The 20,376-nt window shown below is 50.1% G+C and overlaps 2 protein-coding genes across 3 annotated transcripts in view; one reads left to right on the top strand and one right to left on the bottom strand.

The window, feature by feature from the left end:
• Arhgap23 (Rho GTPase activating protein 23) overlaps window positions 1-14,892 on the top strand; it is a 95,613-nt gene extending 80,721 nt beyond the window's left edge. The window contains 6 exon segments of the mRNA XM_028869076.2: window positions 2,972-3,013; window positions 4,173-4,269; window positions 6,105-6,136; window positions 12,667-13,081; window positions 13,084-13,209; window positions 13,212-14,892. Of these exon segments, the coding sequence (XP_028724909.1) occupies window positions 2,972-3,013; window positions 4,173-4,269; window positions 6,105-6,136; window positions 12,667-13,081; window positions 13,084-13,209; window positions 13,212-13,684 (1,185 nt within the window). The 3' untranslated portion in view covers window positions 13,685-14,892.
• Window positions 14,893-19,273: 4,381 nt separating this feature from the next.
• The window catches only part of Srcin1 (SRC kinase signaling inhibitor 1), a 77,151-nt gene continuing 76,048 nt past the window's right edge, over window positions 19,274-20,376 (bottom strand). The window contains exon 21 of one of the 2 annotated variants that reach the window (XM_037201351.1): window positions 19,274-19,665. In XM_037201351.1, the coding sequence (XP_037057246.1) occupies window positions 19,438-19,665 (228 nt within the window). In that variant the 3' untranslated portion in view covers window positions 19,274-19,437. The remainder of the gene's footprint in view (window positions 19,666-20,376) is intronic. The other variant, XM_037201352.1, reaches the window with a different exon arrangement.

Here is a 20,376-nt window from a genome sequence, read left to right as displayed (position 1 = left end):
TAACACACGCGAGCACACCTGCCAGGTCACACAAAGAGTGTAGTTGACTTAGTAAACAACCAGGAGTGCGATCCAGAGTGGCCTGCCATCTCGTCCCAGCAATGAATGAAAGCCGACAGCGGCTGTTTTTCTAGCCTTCCTTTGTTTTTCATTTCCGCCCTGTCTGGTCTTGAACTGTGCAGCCTCACAGAACTCACAGGGATCCTCCTGCTTCAGCTACCCCACCACACCGAGCCTTGTTGCAGGTCTTGTCAGTATGGGTGTTGTCAGGATCATTGGCCTCCTTCTGACAACCGCATGGGTACTGTGTTGTTTAATCTGCGTGTCCCGGAGGATGTCTGATGTGGGGCCTCATTCACATGTTGCCTACTGGGCATTGAACCTACGGCCTCCCGCATGCGAGGCGAGGGCTCTGCCTCCGGGCCCCAGGCCCCCCCCCCCTCCCCGCGCGCCTTGTCATCTGTGTTTTCTTGGTGGGGTGTCCAGGTCTGGCCCACATCTGTTTATTTTCCAGGTTTGAGGTTGAAGAGCCCTTTTGTATTTTGAATGAGGCCTTTATTGGCTGTCTCTTTGCAAATATGTTCTTCTGCTCTGTCGTTTGTCTTTGCCTACTCTCAACATCTTCTGTAGAGAGAAACTTCTCCTCAGAAACTCCACTTTATCGCTGATTTCTTTCATGAATACGTCTAAGTGCCATTTGGACTGAAGGACATCGAGGGTTTCTCTTCCTGGGTTTTCATGGGTAATGGTGTTCTGATGTCACTCTGTGTACCTTGACATGTTTCTCTATATGTGAAGTCTGGAAGGGGCTTTAGCGCTTCTAAAATTTTCACTAGTTCTTATTTTCCTCCATTGTGAGTAGAGGATATGGATTGTGTGGTTCAGACTCTGAAGAGCCATTGGAATCCCACAGTGGCCCAGGGTAGGCTTGACTTTTGAATGATTTGTGTATGTTTTTATTGATTTTTTTGTTTGTTTTTTTGTTTTTCAAGATAAGGTTTCTCTGTGCAGCTTTGGGAGTCTATCCTGGAACTCGCTCTGTAGACCAGGCTGGCCTCAAACTCACAGAGATCCGCCTGGCTCTGCCTCCCAAGTGCTGGGATTAAAGGCATATGCCACCACCGCCGGGTTTATGTTTTAAAAGAATGTATTTTCTCTAATTGAGGGCAAGGTTCCAAGTATGTTCACTAGTTCAGATTTGTCTATTGAGTTGCTAAAGGAATCAATATTTTTGCATGTATGTATTTTAATATTTTATATGTATGGGTGTTTATCTGCATGAGTGTCTATGTACCCATGTGTGTGCAGTGCCTGCAGAGGCCAGAAGAGGGCACCAGATTCTCCGGAACTGGAGTTACAACAGATTGTGAGCTGCCATGTGGTTGCTGGGAATCAAACCTGGGTCCTCTGGAAGAGCAGCCAGTGTTCTTAACCACTGAGCCATCTCTATAACCTCTGTGTATACTTTTCTAGTCTCCTGCAGGTCTGTGAATCTTTGTGTGCTGTTATCTGTGTGTGCTGACGCATTTGCCTATGTGTGCACATCTGGAGATGAGAAATGGACAGTATCTTGCTTTATCACTCTCCATATTGTTATTAATAAGGTCTCTCACTGAACCTGGAGCTCACTGTGTCAGCCAGGCACTTTATCTACAGAGCCGTCTCTGCAGCCCCTATTGTCCTTCAAGTATTTTAAGCTATTTTAGAGCCAGGTGTGGTGGTTCACACCTATAATCCCGGCACTTGGGAGGTGGAGGCAGGGGCTCAGGAGCTGAAGGCCAGTCTGAGCTACATGATACTTTGTCTCAAAAAATAAAAAAACGACAACATATATGCTACAATTTCCTTTACTTTTTTTTTTTTTTCATGTAGCCCTAGTGGCCTGACTAGGCTGGCCTCAAACTTGTGACAATCCTCCTGCCTCTGCCTCCTTAGTGCTGGGTTTGTAGGTATGCACCAGTATGCCTGGTTTTGTCCATAAAATTTAAATGACAGTGTAGGAGGATATAAAATTTCTGGTTTCAGCCGGGTCGTGGTGGCGCACACCTTTAATCCCAGCACTTGAGAGGCAGAGGCAGGTGGATCTCAGTGAGTTCATGGTCAGCCTGGGCTACAGAACCCAAGGAGAGCCGGGGCTACACAGAGAAACCCTTAAAAAAATAAATAAAAATTCTAGTTTCAAAACGGTATTCCTTCAGCACAGAGAGGAAACATTCCTTGCTTTCTTCCATCTTCTGCTGCTGGAAATGTATTTGTAAGTAGTCTGAACCTCTGGATTCTCAGATCCCATTTTTTTTTTGTTTTGTTTTGTTTTGTTTTGTTTGTTTTTTGTTTGTTTTTAACTTTATCTTTTAACCTGTTTTGTTTTGTTTGACAAGGACTTCTGTAGCCAGGCTGGACTGGAATTCACAGTGTAGCCTGGGCTGGCATTGAACTCAATTCTCTAGCCCCAGGCTCCCCACAGGCATGAGCCACCACGTCCAGAGTATTTGGCATTTATGAGAAAGCTCTTGCCTCTTTGTCTCTGAGGGAAGTTGAGACCGTTGCAGGTATTTTCCTTCACTGGGTAGAGTGTGACACCCCAGGTGTCAGTGCCGAGACAGGCAGGGATGGTAGGGTAGGAGATGCTGCCCTACCCGCTGCCATCTGGCTCCCCGACAGTCAGTGCACCCAGTGCCCACTAGAGGGCGCCGCTGCCCAGGCCTTCTGGCTGGCTATGGGGCACGGATACCATAGTGAGGGACCCAGGACCAGTTTGCGAAAAGCCTGTAAGCAAGTGGCTTGTGGTGGACTCTCCCTAGCTCTGATCTATTTCTCTCCCACATGATGGCCCCCTTTGTCTCCCCCTAAGGGTTTCTCACAGCTACGGAGCTGTCTGAGCCCTCTCTCCTAGGACTTGGCCACCCTCAGGGCTGCTGTGGAACTGTGACTCCCCCTGCTAATGTCACCCTGTCCTTTGTCTCTTCTGCAGTCAGACTGGTTCTTCAGTGATGACGAGGACAAAGGAGAGAGAGTAAGTGATGAGAGGGTGGGTGGGGTATGGTCTGAGGTGACCCTTGTCCCGGGGCGGGGGGCGGGGGGGGGCGGAGAAAGAGTGTGTGTGTGTGTGTGTGTGTGTGTGTGTGAGAGAGAGAGAGAGAGAGAGAGAGAGAGGAAGAGAGAAAGAGAGAGATTCAAATGGGTGTGGCGGTGGAGAGATGGCTCAGAAGTTAAGGACACCCAATGTTCCTGCAGAGGACCTGAATATAGTTCCCAGCGTCCACAGTCAGTTCTCACAACCACCTCCAACTCCAGAAACTTCTGATGCTCCCCACCCCCACCCCACACACACACCCAGCCTCCATGGACACTACACTCAAGTGCACAAGCCCACACTCAGACCCAGATAGTTACATGTAATTAAAAATAAAAGAGGCAGCTGAGCTGTGGTGACGCCTTTAATCCCAACATTTGGGAGTCAGAAGCAGGTGGATCTCTGTGAGCCAGCCTGTCTCCAGAACAGCCAAGGCTACACAAAGAAACCCTGTCTTGGAAAAAGAAAAAAAAAAAAAAAATATATATATATATATATATATATATATATATATATATATATATATATATATAATAAACAAGGCTGGAGAGATGGCACAGTGGTTAAAAACATCTGGTGCTCTCCCAGAGGACCCAGGTTGGAGTCCAGGACCCCAGTGGCCACTCACAGCCATCTGCACTCAAATATATATAGTCAAACTACCTAGACCTATAAAAAGGTTAAAATAAAGTAAAATCTTAAAAATAAAACAAAGCAAAAAAAGATTGAAGCAAGAGAGAATCCTTGGGCCAAGGCACCTGCAGTCTGATGGAGGAGACACAGCCCTTCCCTTCAGGAGCACCAGTCTGTGGGGGGAGATGCAGGTCAGACTCTGAGGAAACCCAGTATTTAGCGTGTAGGATAGTCCAGTCTGATGGGAATGACAAGGCCCTTGTTCTCAGCTGAAGGAGTCTTTGGGGTTCCGTCCTGGTGGGGCGACACCTAACAGCACCATGGGACCGGTCAGATCTAGTCTCATGATGTTCCCATTGAGGAGACGGCCCACCACGGAGGAGTGGTGGATCCAGTCATGAGGTTCTGATGAGCTGTGGGCTAGCCCTCTGGGAGGCGGCTGGCTGACCCCTCCTCCTGTTTGCAGACCCCTGTTGATGACAAGGAGCCGCAGTCAGTGCCCAACATCGAATACCTCCTGCCCAACATTGGCAGGACAGTACCCCCCAGTGATCCAGGCTCAGGTGAGTGCAGGGACCCGAGAGGGGAGAGATGGGGTGGTTCTGCCTTCCAGGGGTCCCAGATATCTGGCCAGACGTTCATCTTCCCTGCCCCCCCCCAGGGTCCTGGCCTGGCAGCACCCCAAGATGAGCCATAGTGGGCTTTCCCCTCTCTGGGAAGATCCCGCCGTGTGTTCAGCATCCCCAGGCCCGGGCGGGGCTGCGTTTGGCCGTCTTCACTGGCCTCTCTCCTGAGTCTTCATTTTCACAGCTGGCGGCGTTCTTCTGGGTGCATTCCTCTTTTTTAATTTCTCTTCCTTCTCTCCTTGCACCCTGTCCCTCCTCTTCTTCTCCCCTCAATCTCCTCCCACCACCTCCGTCCCCCCCTCCCTCTTCTTCTCCTGCCCTCCTCCTCCAGCGGACCTGTTGGAGATTTAAAGGGTATAGTGCGGTGTCGCGACCTCGTCACTAACAGTGGCGGGTGATTATAAGAAGGCTGGGCAGGCCGTGAGTGGTAGACATGTCCCCAGCAGTGAGGACCCCAGCCGGACATAGCAGTTGGCAGTGCTGGTCCACAGCGGCCCGTGGCTCCACCCTGCTTCCTCCTATCCCTGTGCTCCCTTCTTGGGAGGAAGCCAGACCTCTTGCCCCGCCACCAGCTGGCTCCCCTTCGCAGCCCCCAGCTCCGTGGCCTTCCCTGTGCAGAGCAAACACTTCCGGTTGACCAAGATGAGCAAAACTTGTCCGGGGACCCAGCCTCTGCTGGGACCAGTGATACCACCCCTAGAAGCCATTCTAAAATGACAACTCCTGTCTCAGGTCAGGCCCTGGACACTCATCCTGGAACTCCTGGTCCAGAGGAAGGATGGCTTCTGCGCTCAGAGGCAAATGAATGGCCCCCTTTCTTCTTGGTCCCAGACACTAGCTCATGTCTGGCTACACGGCCCTGGCAAGTCCAGTTCTTGTCCCAGAGAGAGGGCCCCACAGCAGCCCTGGTTATGAGATTGGGACCGGGAGTGGGGGTGGTAGACGAGCCCCCGTCTCTTCTAATCACCCGCTGCCGCCTGCCCCATGTGTGTCAAAGTGTGGTCAGCCATCTTGCTCTTCTCACCGTTTGCAGGGGGAGGGGGCTGGGGAGGGGCCGCTAACCTGCCTGCCAGAGAGTGTGGATTAACTGCACCTGCTCGCAATGCCGGATTTTGTTTATCTGGTTCCTTCTCCATCCTGGAGACACCAAGGAGTGGGACTCCAGTCCCCCAGATGTACCGGTTTTGACTGGCTTTAAAAGGGACCTTGCCCCTTAAGGGCAGGTAGATGTTGGCTCTGTCATCAGTCCACTGCCCCCTGTGTCTTTCCCACCTCATTTCTGCTCCTTCACTCGATCACTTGGTGCGGGTCCCTGTTCCTTCTCATGTGGTGGGAGTGGGGCACACACCTCTTTCTGCACTGTGTGGTCTCCATGGTCTTCAGAGTATCTGTGATGTGCTGTGTCGCACCATTGTGATTTCTGTGGACTGCATCCGATACTGGCATTTTCTATCCAGTGCTTCAGAGTGACGGGGCAGGGGGGAGGGGAGGGGAGCCAGGCCCAAAGAAAAGCCCCCTTTGTCCTTAACCCTGGGCAAGTGAAGACTCAGTAGCCCACAGCCTGATGTCACTTCCTGCCTCTAAAGGAAGTGGTGGCTGACATCATCTTCTGCTCTGGGCCATCCCACAGAAAATGCCAGCCGAACCAATGGGACTCCTAGGGCCTGGGAGAATACCTTCACCTCTGACCTTGGAGGCAAGGAAAATGTGTTACTATGACCCGCACTTGTCCTTCCTGTTCTAACATTCTGTTTCCTTTCTTTTACCGACAGATTCCACCACCTGTAGTTCAGCCAAGTCCAAGGTTAGTGCCGAGACTCCTTAAATGTGTTCTGCTTGGACAAGTGACCCACTTTGGTTTTTGGTCAAGAGAATTAGAATGGTAGTTAGACTCAGAGGGAAAGTTGAGGGTCCCGTGGGAAGGAAGGTGGGAAATCCTGAATGTCCAGGGGAAGCTGAGATATTAACCTTGGTGGTGCTTGGAGAGGAATCTGATGTAAAGAAGGGTTGACCTTAGAGTTGGGTGGCTGAGAGGCAGTGTGTCATCAGAATAGGCTCTGGAGGCAGGAAATCCTGAGTTTGAGTCCTGGCTTTGCCACTCAGATTTAGGATGCTGGGGTAATTCTTTCTGGATTGCAGCTTCCTGCTCTGTAAAATGGAAATAATAGCAAATATGTCTGCTGTGATAAATATGCTTTAAAGTCCCTAGAGGAAGCTGAGTATGGTGGCTCATGCCTGTAATTCTAACACTTGGCAGATAGGGGCATCCTGGGCTACATACTGAGTTCCAGGTTAGCCAGGGATACATAGCAAAATCCTGTCTCAAAACCAAACCAAAAAGGGTGGGGTGTGGCACTGTCTGAGAAGGCTTAACAAAGTAAAAGAAAGAAAACAAGAAGATGAGTGAGAAATCAATGAGATTGAAAACAATTAAGAAAAATCAATGAAACTACAAGCTGTTTCTGTGGGAAAAAAATCAGTAATATTGATAAACTTCTAACCAGACTGACAGAATAAAGAGATGGCACAAATTACAATGCTAAGGATGACATAAGTACATGGACAGACCACACAGACACTGACACAGGACATCAGTGCAGACCACACAGGACATCAGTGCAGACCACACAGGACACCAGTACAGACCACACAGACATCAGTACAGACCACACAGACATCAGTACAGACACTGACACAGGACATCAGTGCAGACCACACAGACATCAGTACAGACCACACAGGACATCAGTACAGACCACACAGGATATCAGTACAGACCACACAGACACTGACACAGGACATCAGTACAGACCACACAAACATCAGTACAGACCACACAGACATCAGTACAGACCACACAGGACATCAGTACAGACCACACAGGACATCAGTACAGACCACATAGGACATCAGTGCAGACCACACAGGACATCAGTACAGACCACACAGGACATCAGTGCAGACCACACAGGACATCAGTGCAGACCACACAGGACATCAGTACAGACCACACAGGACATCAGTGCAGACCACACAGGACATCAGTACAGACCACACAGACATCAGTACAGACCACACAGGACATCAGTACAGACCACACAGACATCAGTAAAACACAGACACAACAGAACAAGGACATCAGTACAGACCACACAGACATCAGTACAGACCACATAGGACATCAGTACAGACCACACAGACATCAGTACAGACCACATAGGACATCAGTGCAGACCACACAAGACATCAGTACAGACCACACAGGACATCAGTGCAGACCACACAGACACTGACTCAGGAAATCAGTGCAGACCACACAGGACATCAGTACAGACCACACAGGACATCAGTGCAGACCACACAGACATGACCAGGAATCAGTGCAGACCACACAGGACATCAGTACTGACACACAGACATCAGTGCAGACCACACAGGACATCAGTGCAGACCACACAGGACATCAGTACAGACCACACAGGACATCAGTACAGACCACACAGGACATCAGTCACAGGACATCAGTACAGACCACACAGGACATCAGTGCAGACCACACAGGACATCAGTGCAGACCACACAGACACTGACACAGGACATCAGTGCAGACCACACAGGACATCAGTACAGACCACACAGACCACACAGACATCAGTACAGACCACACAGGACATCAGTGCAGACCACACAGGACATCAGTACAGACCACACAGACATCAGTACAGACCACACAGACACACAGGACATCAGTACAGACCACACAGGACATCAGTGCAGACCACACAGGACATCAGTGCAAACCACACAGACACTGACACGGGACATCAGTACAGACCACACAGGACATCAGTACAGATCACACAGGACATCAGTACAGATCACACAGGACATCAGTGCAGACTACACAGGACATCAGTACAGACCACACAGACATCAGTACAGACCACACAGACAGACACTCAGAGAATACTATAAGCAACTCTGTGTCCATAAACTCAGTGACATAAAAGAAATAGACCTATTCTTAGAAGAATTCAAACTACCAAAAGTTGCATAAGAAATAACCTAAATAGTCCTGCATTTAATTGTTAAAAAAAAAAAAGTGTAAAAAAACCCCAAAACCTTCCAACAGAGAAAATGCCAGGTCCAGATGGCTCCAGTGGTAAATTTTACCAAATATTTTAAGTGGAAAATGTTTTGGGTTTTTTTTTTTGTTGTTGTTATTTTTAAATTACATTTATTTATTGTGTGTGTCTGTGCACACTTAAGCATTACAGTGTATATGCCATGGTGTGTGTATGGAGGTCAGAGGGCAACTTTTTCACTATGTGGGTCCTGTAGGATTGAACTCAGGTTCTCAGGCTTGGTGGCAAATTCCTTTACCTGCCAAATCATTCATTCATTCATTCATTTTTGAGACAGGGTCTCTCTATGTAGTCCAAATTCCTGCTTTTTTTCTGAGTACTGGGATTACAAGTGTATGCCATCACACCTGGATTATTTTTTTTAATTTTAAATAAGTAATCTATTTATCCAATTTAATAGACTCTTGGTTATAAAATAGTTGTTTTAGTCACTGTTCTATTGCTGTGAAAAGACACCATGACCAAGGCAACTATTATAAGAGAAACATTTCACTGGGGGCTGCTTACAGTTTTAGAGGTTTAGTTCATTATCATCATGGCAGGAAGCATGGTGGCATGCAGGCAGACACTGGAGCAGTGGCTGAGAATTACATCCTGATCCACAGGCAGAAAGAGAAATCAGGGCTTGGCATGGGCTTTGGAAACCCACCCCCAGTGAGGCCACACCTCCTAATCCTTTCAAATAGTGCCACTTCCTGCTGACTCAGCATTCAAATATGCATGAACCAATGGGGCCATTCTTATTCAAACCACCACAGTAATATAAATTAAAAGTCAATGGTGATGCACACCTTCAATTCCAGCACCCAGGAGGCAGAGGCAGTTGGATCTCAATGAGTTTAAGGCCAGCCTTGTCTACAAAGGGAGTTCCAGGACAGCCAAGGCTGTTACACAGTGAACACGGTGAAACCCTGAAACCTTATCTCAAAAAACCAAAAAACCAGAAGTCTCCTGTTTCACAGTGACATCTTAGTCAACAGTGGGCCACATAATACAAAAGTGGCTCCATACAGCCTGTGTGTGTAGCAGGCTAACACTGTCGGGTTTATGTAAGTACATACTATGATGAAATCACTTCACGACGTGTTTCTTAGAGTTCATCCCCACTAGGAGTGACCCACAACTGTATTTGTCTAGTATTTAAATACTTATTTAAAGTGTACATCGGGGCTGGAGGGATGGCTCGGCTGTTGAGCATGGACTACTCTTTCAGAGGACCGGAGTTCAGTTCCTAGCAGTCACGTTTGATGGCTCACAGTCATCAGTAACGCCAGCTCGAGGGGATCTGGCACCCTCTTTTGGCCTCCAGGCTCCTGCATGCATACATGCACACACACACACACACACACACACACACACACAGACATACACAAAAATAAAAACAAATCTAAATAAATGTTGCTTACATAGAAATAATACCACAGGGGTTGGAGCAAGATGTCTCAGAGATTAGAAGCATTGACTGCTCTTGCAGAGGACCTGGCTTTAGTTCCCAGAACCCACATGGCAGCTGGGGTGTAACTCACACATGCCTGTAATTCTGGCCCCAGGCCATCTGATGCCTTCTTTGGGCACTGCACTCAATGGTGAACATACAGGCATGCTCTTACATATATTAATTATATATATTAAATATATTAAATAAAAAATAAAATTTAAAAAGGAAACACACACACACACAAAAACCTATTACCAGTTCTCTTCCAGGGGGTCGAAGAGGCAGGACTCCTCAGCTCAGTGTGTAACACTGGCATTCCCCAATATCTAAGGAATATTCATCAGGAGTCATGCCACAGATCTCAGCTGAACCTCCCATACATGGCCTCGCTGTACCAAATGCTGAAGATACAAGATGGAGCTGAGGGGCTGAAGACACAGCTCAGTGGTTGAATACTTACTGCTCTTCCAGAGAACCTGAGTTCAGTTCCCAGTCCCCACACATTGATTAGCTTGCAACCACTAGTAACTCTGGGTCCCAGGGTCTGACACCCTCTTCCGGTCTCCACAGGCCACACATTTTTTTAAAGATCTATCTATCTATCTATCTATCTATCTATCTATCTATCTATCTATCTATCTATTATGTATGCAGTGTTCTGTCTGCATGTTTACCTGCATGCCAGAAGAGAGCGCCAGATGGTTGTGAGCCTCCATGTGGTTGCTGGGATTTGAACTCAGGACCTCTGAAAGAGCAGACAGTGCTCTTAACCTCTAAGCCATCTCTCCAGCCCCACAGGCCACACTTACAGACACAGGCAGACACACACACACACACACACACACACACAGAACAGACACACACTTCAAGAATTAAAACAGCTGAGCAGTTAGATTCCTATCCAAGCAGGGCTTATCTGGATTCCAGCATTGTACTAATAAGCGAACAACACTAGCTGGTAGGTTATTGTGACACTGTGGGAGCAGAAGCTGGGTAGAATTCAGATCTCTGAGGGGTGGGGGGTGGGGAGAATGCACGAACAGACATGAGAAGCCTAACTGAGACTAATTCAGAGCAAAAATGCAAAGCCCTGTGGGTAGAGGGAGGCTTGTATCAGAAGAGGTGGGGCTGAGGTACATACCCCAGCCCCCGACCCCCACCTCCCTCCTGGAGGCAGGAGAAGGTACCCCCAGGGGTAGCAACAGGAAGGAGGAAACATGGCTAGCCTTAGGGCCCCGGTGGTGGGTTGTGAGGGCCTAAGCTGAGTCAAGTCTGAAGTGGGCTGACGTAGCCTCCGAAGGCAACTGCTCTGCCTAGCTAGCTCAGTGCCAGATAGGGACGTCCTCTGTAAGAGCCCCTGGACAGAAGTCCTCCTCATTATCCCCCGTGACACACCTGTCCGCAGTCGACATGACACCTCCCCAGGTTCTGGGCCTCCTTAATCCCTGTGTTAGCCTGGCGGCTCCTCTGGAGGCCCCTGCTTAGCCACAGAGCCTTGAACACACACAGCGTGCTTCTCAGAAAGTGCTTCTCAGAAAGTATCCGTATAGACTGACTTGGACATCCAAGACTCTAGTGCGTTCCTCAGTCACTAGTGTGTGAGTTCACATTTGCAGCCACCCACTCACACCAACTCCATGCCATCTTTACTAGACCTCTGAGTTCTGTTCCATCCTCACTTTATAGATAGAAAAGGCAAGCTTGGGCATGTTCTCGGTCATCAAGGGGTGGGGATCTGCAGATGTCCTCTTTCCTTGCTGAATGCCCGGGGGGACCCAGTTTTGATCTCTACTTCAGCTCACAACTCACTGTAACTCCAGATCCAGGGGATCCAATGCTTTCTTCTGTCCTCCACAACAAGAGGCATGGATGGTGCACATACATTCACACAATCAAAACACTCAAACACATAAAATAAAAGAAATCTTTTTAAAAAAAAATTAAGAAAAAGAATCTGGAAAGACCCATATTGTAGGGCTAACAAACACCTACAGGTCCAGCTCCAGGAGGCTTCCGTGCCTGTGACCTCCTAAGGCACCTGCACTCAGCTGCACACACACACACACACACACACACACACACACACACACACACACACACACAAATAACTAATCTGAAAAAAAGGAAAAGAGGAAAGAAAGAAGGAACTCAAGAGTTGGAAGCTGGTCGTGGTGACACACGCCTTTAGTCCCAGCACTCGGGAGGCAGAGGCATGCAGATCTCTTGAGTTCAAAGCCAGCCTGGTCTACAGAGTGAGGTCAGCCAGAGCTACATAGAAGCCATTGAATTGATCTAGGCTTGGAGACTGGCGGGTGAAAAGGCAGAAGTGACCAGGGTGGTGCCCTGGAAAGGAAGGATCTCAGGTGGGGTGAATGGAGAGTGAGAAGGGTAGATGCTTGTAGCCAAGGAAAGACCAGCTGAGGAGTAGTGTGCTCGAAGCATTTACAGTGGGGGATCCCATAACCAGACACACTGACAAGGACTGTCTGAAGAGTGTATCTGGAAGTGGCTGGAGAAGACCCTCCCCAGCTCCCAGATCAGAGAGGATACTGAGTTACAGAGAGCAGGCGGTGGTGATCTTGGCTGATGGTGAAGCTCCAGCAGGCACCGAGTGGGCGGCAAACTTCTCGCCTACTGGTGTGGGGACTGGCTTGTTTTGGACATGGTAATCGGATGCCATGTGGGGAGTAGGACTGTGCAAGGTGATGTAGGTGATGAGTCCCTCCTTGCCCTCATTGCCTCCTGCCACAGGGTTCGTGGGTCCCCAAGAAAGAGCCTTACGCCCGGGAGATGCTGGCGATCTCCTTCATCTCTGCGGTCAACCGCAAACGGAAAAAGCGGCGGGAGGCGCGGGGCCTGGGCAGCAGCACCGATGATGACTCCGAGCAGGAGGCACACAAGGCTGCGGCGGCGGGGACGCAGGAGCCACCCGAGGAGCAGCTGCCCGGCCCCGCAGCCGAGGAGGCCCCCGGTCGCCTCAGCCCCCCGACGGCACCCGACGAGCGGCCTGCGGCGGACACGCGCTCCATCGTCTCGGGCTACTCCACCCTGTCCACCATGGACCGCAGCGTGTGCTCGGGCACCGGCGGGCGGCGCGCGGGCGCGGGCGACGAGGCGGACGACGAGCGCAGCGAGCTGAGCCACGTGGAGACGGACACGGAGGGCGGCGCGGGCCCGGGGGGCGCCTGGCGCGCCGGCCGTCCTTCAGCTCACACCATCTTATGCCGTGCGACACGCTGGCGCGCCGTCGCCTGTCTCGCAGCCGCGCGGATGGAGAGAGTCCGGGCGCGGGCACGGCCGGGCGGGTCCCCGCGGTCCCGAGCCCCCGGGCTCGGCGTCGTCCAGCAGCCAGGAGTCGCTTCGGCCCCCGGCGGCCGCCCCGGCGCTCGGATCACGACCGTCGCGCGTGGAAGCCCTGCGGCTGCGTCTCCGCGGCACCGCCGACGACATGCTGGCGGTGCGGCTCCGGCGCCCGCTGTCGCCCGAGACCCGGCGGCGCCGGAGCAGCTGGCGCCGCCACACGGTGGTGGTGCAGAGCCCGCTGACCGACCTCAACTTCAACGAGTGGAAGGAGCTGGGCGGAGGGGGCGCCCCGGAGCCCGCGGGCGCTCGACCGCACAGTGACAACAAGGACTCTGGCCTCAGCAGCCTGGAGTCCACCAAGGCACGGGCTTCATCCGCCGCCTCGCTGCCATCGGGGGACCTAGGGAACCTACAGGGCCTGCCCCCGCGCCGCTCGGCCGCCGCCCGCCTCCACCAGTGTCTGTGACACCCTGTCCGGTGGTCGGGTGGGGAGGAAGAGCGGGGCTGGTGCCGCGGGCTGGTGTTTGGTGGGATGGGCAGAGGAGAATCGAAGAGGGAGTCTTCAGAAGAGGGAAGGGGCTGCTGGGATTCATGTCCCTTGGATAAAGGACTGAGTGGCCCTTTTCTGTGAGTCCACTTAGGGACCCTTGCTGACAGTGGAGCGTGGGTGGACCGCCTACGCTCCATACTGAAGGAAAGATGGAGCCGGGTTTTTGTGTCTGTCCTCTGCCCTCCTCTCACCCCCCATTAGCTCCTAGCCAAGGAGAGGAGGATGAATGTCTGGGGAGCGGATGTGTAGGGTTGGGTGTCCATGGGAGAGGGGGCTTGTGTGTGTGAGTGTGTGTAGTCACTGTGTAAAGGTGTCTCCAGTAGCAACTTCTGCCCCAACCCGTCCATTTCCCCACCTGTCCCGAAGCCAGGACCTTTGGTAGACGCCTCATCCCCAAGCTTGTCAGAGCCCGAGACTGGGTTGAGGCCCCTCCAGAGGCAGGACTGACCCCGCCACTACCAAGTCACTCCTCACACCCTTTGCCAACCTCTGAAGTCACCCCTCTAAGCTCTTTGACCTGTGGACCTGCCTGCTCCCCAGTCTCTGGAGTGTCCAGGACCCCCTGCAGCTGGCTGGCACCTTCCTCCATTTCACCCTCGTTCCACAGCTTAGCAGGAGACTCACCTTCTCCCTTCAAGGGAACAGTCAAGAAGAACACATTGATTTAGAAGGTCCCAGCTGGGCTGTTCTTGCAGGGTGGGTGGGACCCAGCCCCCTTCCCCACATTGTAAATAAACCTTGGAGCACTGTCCTAACCACCCCCCCTGCCCTCACTCATTCCAGGGAAGCCCGGTGGGGTTGCCAGCCTGCCCCCCGTCTGTCGGTCTCCTTGGTTTCTGCAACGATTTGCTGTAAAGTCTCTTCCCCCTCTCCCTTTACTGTAAATATTGTCTCTAATGTGTAACATATTATAAAGAATTTATAAGGATTTTTAAAGATGTTTTGCTCATTTTAAAAAGTGTTGTAACAGTGTTGGATAAAAGCCCCTACGTCTGCATGGCTCCTCCCACCGTGTCCATGACACACCACCTCTCTAGGCGATAACTAAGATTCCTGCTTCTGAAAGTCCTGTCTTAAAAGTACAGTCTATATCTTGGAAATAAATGGCCTTTCTCAGGCTTGAACCAGTGTCTCGCTTGTTGATGGGGAGAGGGACATGGCAGCATTGGCATGGACATGGTGAGATCCATGTCCTTGTGAGGAGGGTAGCGGGGCTGAGTGGCAGGGTAGAGGAAATCTCTTCTCTGGTGGCTTGCTGTGTCCTGGGAGACTGGTATGAGTAGAAACAGGCACACAGAGTGGGTGGTGTGCTGTCCCCATACTTCCATCCCGACATCAGCAAGAGGCCCCCAGGCGCCCATTTTGCAATACTTGCAGAGGCTCCTTGTTTCTCAAGCCTTCAGAGTGGCCTCAGATACTACCCCACAGCCAAGAGACTTAGCCAGCTGTCACCATAGGCATCTCAGGCCCAGCAGCATCACCAAAGGACACTGTAGGACCCGCCCATTTTCTGTATCGTATCTGTAAGCCTGCGGGCTCCTCTCAGTCACGGCTCCGCAGCTGCCGCTCCTGAGTGAGCCCAGAACTGGTGTCTCTGAGTGCTCAGAACCCACCTTGAGAGCTTTGCCCTAAATCCCTCCTCCAACTCTCAAGCTCAGTGCCATCATGATGTCCTCTCTGGATGTGAGAAAGCTGAGGCATGGCACAGGATGTATCTCCCCAAGGTCACCCTGTTAGTAAGCTGTGGAGCCAGGGAGCAGACACAGAGTGAGGTTGAGATAGAGTTGGGGTGAGGGTGGGGACTCCCTCCTCACAGGGTGACCTTCTGCAGACACCTAGAGACTTGAAAGATGAGACGGTCAAATGAAGATACTTCTAGATAAGAAAAATTGAGAATTCAGCTGGGTGGTGGTGGTGAACGCCTTTAATCCCAGCACTCGGTAGGCTGAGGCAGGCAGATCTCTAAGTTTGAGGCCAGTCTGGGCTATACAGAGAAACTCCCTTGAAAAACAAAAACAAGACAAAAAAAGACAACTCACTACACAAAGCAATAATTGCAAAACTGTTGTCCATAAAGGTGTGATTTGTATGACTAATCACAAGAGGGGAGGGGGAGGGGCTGGATCAACATTGGAGCAACATTTTGGTTTTTGTTGTTTTGTGTTGCTTTGTTTTAGTCAGGGTCTCACTGTGTAACCCTGGCTGGCCTAGAACTCACAGTGTAGACCAAGCTGGTCTCAAACTTATGGCAATCCTCCTGTCTCAGCCTCCTGAGTGTTGGGGATTACAGATGTGTGCCACCATTCCTGGCTTATGGTTTGATTCAACTGTCTCCCACAGGCTCAGCTCTTGAGCTCATGGTTCCCAACTCACTCAAAGCACTATTTTGAAGTCTGTGGGACCTGGCTGGCAGAAGCAGGTGACCAAAGGCAAGCCTTGGACGGTCGGTCACAGCACCCTCGGTCCAGCAGCTTGTTGCTGTCCTCAGCCAGCTACGATGTGTTCTCCACCATGATGGATCAGAACTCCCTTGAAATTGTGACGCAAACTAAACCTATTATTTACTAACTTGTTTCTGTCAGGGATTCGGGCACAGCAATAAAAATAAATTTTTAAAATGGAAGTTTAGAATAAGAAACCATGTGAGCTAGGGTGACTATTCCAAGTATGAGACAGAAATTCTAACTAGGGATGAGGACATTTTGTTTCTAACTAGGGACAAGGACATTTTGTAACAGTCTATAAGCCAGCCAATCAGGCCATCAAGCAGGTGTGTTCCCAAGGACAGCCCAGAGTCAGGGAGTCTAAACAGGTTTGAAGGGAAACTATACAACTTGCTATGTTAGTTGGAGAGAGATTTCAACATCCCATACTCAGTCATGGACAGAACTAACCACAAGGAGGAAAGCTCGGCCACTGTAAACCAACTGGACTCAAGAGTTCTGAAGAACATTCCAAAGGACAGAACAAAGGTACACATGGAACATTCTGGGACAGACCATAGAGTCGGCCTTCAGCAAGTCCCCATGCTGAACAGGAGTCACACAATCTTGTTCTCAACTACGATGGGATTAAGTTAGAAATGAAGAGGTTTGGGGTCAGTGAGATGGTTCATCAGGTAAGGGTGCTGGCTACTAAACCTTACAACTTGAGTTTGATCTCTGGAACCCACTGGGTGAAAAGAGAACTATTTTGTTGTTTGTTTTATTTGTTTTTCAAGACAGGGTTTCTCTGTGTAGCTTTGCGCCTTTCCTGGATCTTGCTCTGTAGACCAGGCTGGCCTCGAACTCACAGAGATCCACCTGCCTCTGCCTCCCGAGTGCTGGGATTAAAGGTGTGCGCCACCACCACCCGGCTTGTTTGTTTTGTTTTTCAAGACAGGGTTTCTCTGTGCAGTCCTGGCTGCCCTGAAACTCTCTCTGTAGACCAGACTGGCCTCGAACTCACAGAGATCCGCCTGCCTCTGCCTCCTGGGTGTGTGTGTCACCATACCCACTTAGCTGAAAACCACTCTTTAAAGCTGTCCTCTGAGGCTAGGCCTTGTGACTCATGCCTTTAACCCCAGCACTCAGGAGGCAGAGGTAGGCAGATCTCTGAGTTCAAGGCTACCCTGGTCTACGGCGTGAGTTCCAAGACAGCCATGGCTACACACAGACCTTGTCCTGAAAAACACCAAAACAACAACAAAAAGAAAAAGAAGAAGAAAGGAAGTTGTCCTCTGGTCTCCACACAAACACCATGGCACAAGACCACACAGAAAAATAAAAACGACTTATATCGGGACTATTGGGGTCCAGCCCCTAATAGTCTCCCTTCCAGGGTCCGCGGAAGAATCTATCAACCAGCTGAGAATCTATTCTTTAAGGTCGGCAAATCAATCTACGAACACAGAGTTTTTTGGTCCATTCGCTTTAATTCTCCTCCTCGTCCCTTGCTTTACAGTTATATATCCCCCAGAAAACACAATCCTCCCCTCCACCCAGGACACCCAGCCTGAACTTCCTCAGGCAGTGATTGTCCATTATCGGGATCAAATGGAGGGTTGATAAGAATTACAAAGAGGGGCACTAGTTGTTAATTACCATTGGTGACTCAAAGGGGAAGTGACTAATGAACTAACTAAAGGCTAAATTCAGGTAATATCTAAGAAGAGGGTTCTTATGTGCACAACTATAATCTTAAATGTGTTTGGTAAAAGATGTTAAAAATCTGTAAGTTGCTAGGTCAATGGGAGAAAATAAAACTGTCTTCTTTTTTCCTGTGGCTCCTATCTGTCCAAGCTGTCTGCAGGGTGGGGGAAAGTGTGCTCAGTCTCTAGGCAACCTGTGTACAGGTAGATGCCTCTGGTGATAGTTAAAGGGAGATCTGGAACTGGAGGTAAGATTTGGGAAAGGAGGAAGTTAAGCTTAATTAGCACATCCACCAGGCCTTCTCAAACAGGTAGCCTGGATGCTTAAGTCTGTTCTTAGAGAGCACAAAGGTATCTCTGATAAGGTACTTTCCTCCATCCGGTGATGGACCTGGCCGGATGCTACCAATAATGATAATTACAGGGAGGCTTGAACTGGGAGTTCTGGCTGAGCATAGCTGTTAGCACAGAAGGTTATCTAAATATTCCTAGAAGTGGTTAGGTAAGTAGTTAGAGGTCTATAAAGTTAGTAAGGCTGTAAGAAAGGAGGGGTCTGAGCTAGATTGTGTAAAGCTATTACTTAATGTCTACCTGACCTAGGCGGTGTCCCCTTGTGGAATTTACCTTAAGTCAGGAGACTCGCCTGTGGGTTGTTATCACTGTTAATCCTCGGAAATTGGGTGACCACCTGGGTGATGTCTCCTTAGTCCTTGAAAGTGGTTAGGGGAGATATCTGATTCCAGAGAAAGCCTTTCCTGAGGCTGTTCTCCAAACACCTGGAATGTGTATGTCCAGAGAGTGATCAGTCCACATTGTTAGCCCTTCTTAGGGAAAAATCAATTGGGAAAACTATGAAGGCACACATGATTTTCATAACAGAAGACAGCTGATATATAACAAGCCAAGTAACACCAAAACTCCTTGGGATTTGGCTTCCTCTGGAGGAATTCCCTGATCCCTCCAGGTAGTGACTTTGCCATAAGCAGCTGAGTTCTTATGATATATTCCTGCGGCCCGCAGCAGACTTATAATCAAGATATATGGCTCAGGTATGGGACTCAATTCCCAGTACCACATCAGCCGGGTTGGGTGGTGTATGCCTGTGATCTCAACAATTGAGATCGAAAGGCAGGAAGTTGAGAAGTTCAACATCAGCTTTTGCTACACTAAAGAGTTTGAGGTTAGCATGGGATACACGAGACCCTGCCTCAAAAAAAAATGGATACCAATATTGATATCTAGATCAGATAAATAGAGCAATGCCAATAACGTAAGAAGAGCTGAAAAAGGACGTGGAGAAACCAGAACCCTCTTAGGCGGGAATGGAGACCAGAGCTGCTGCTTCGGGATGGTGTGGATCAGCCAGAAGAGCACGTGCCACGTGCTGGGTCGTGCTGGACAGGACCAACCTGAATTTGATCCCCAGAATTCACACAAAAGTACAAGGAAAGAACTTACTTCCCCAAAGTTGTTCTCCGACCTCCACACACGTCTGCCACCAGACATACACTTGTTACCTGAACACGCAAGTACTAACGACCTAAAGGGGGACTGATACACACATAAATGTTATGCCGCATGTGCATGGAGAAGGCCTTGGCTGGAAATGGAATGAAGTTCTGATGCCTGCTGCCTCTGCAACACACGGTGTCAGAAAAGAAGCCAGGCTGCGCTGTGATCCGATCCACGGGCAAAGTCTGGGGGGTCCACACAGGGAGGGGAGGGAGATGAGAAATTCCCTAGGGACAGGTTGCCGCAGACGAAGAAGCTGAAATGGGTAATGACAGTTGGGGCTCAGAGTTTTTGCAGGTGTTGAAAATATTCTAAAGTTAGACTGCAGCGCTGGCCGCCCGTCTGCAAACCCACTGAAACCCACTGAGCTGGAGCTGGTAAGTGGGGATTTCGTGGCATGTGAAATGCACCTGAATACAGCCAGAAAGACGGACAAGCAAGCTGCCCTCTGACCTTGCTCCCCTGCCCGTAAGGTTTGCTGTTTCCTCGGAAATGTTTCTCCGAAAAACTCCAGCTCTGCTGGGCAGGGGTGGCGCACGCCTTTAGTTTCAACACTTGGGAGGCAGAGGCAGGCGGATCTCTGTGAGTTTGAGGCCAGCCTGGGCTACAGAGTGAGTTCCAGGACAGCTGGGGCTCTGTTAAACAGAGAAACCCTGTTTTGAAAAAACAAAAATAAAGAGGAAGAAAAATTCCTTTTTTTTTTTTTTCCTTTTCCGGAGCTGAGGACCGAACCCAGGGCCTTGTGCTTGCTAGGCAAGCACTCTACCACTGAGCTGAATCCCCAACCCCAAAATTCCAGTTCCATTAGTGTTGCAGAAGAGAAGTGCCTCGCCCCCATACACACAACTACCACTTTTCTGGCATAGGTGAGGACAGGATCATGGTGATGTGGGCCAACTAAAGCAGTCAGATGAGTCACCAGGGGCCAGGGATAGCGCCCATTGGAGGGAGTCCTGGGCTTCATTCT

Source organism: Peromyscus leucopus, chromosome 8b, assembly GCF_004664715.2.
Source record: "Peromyscus leucopus breed LL Stock chromosome 8b, UCI_PerLeu_2.1, whole genome shotgun sequence".
Taxonomy (NCBI): Eukaryota; Metazoa; Chordata; class Mammalia; order Rodentia; family Cricetidae; genus Peromyscus; species Peromyscus leucopus.
The sequence above is the reverse complement of the archived record's forward strand: the minus strand, read 5'-3'. Positions and strand labels throughout refer to the sequence as shown.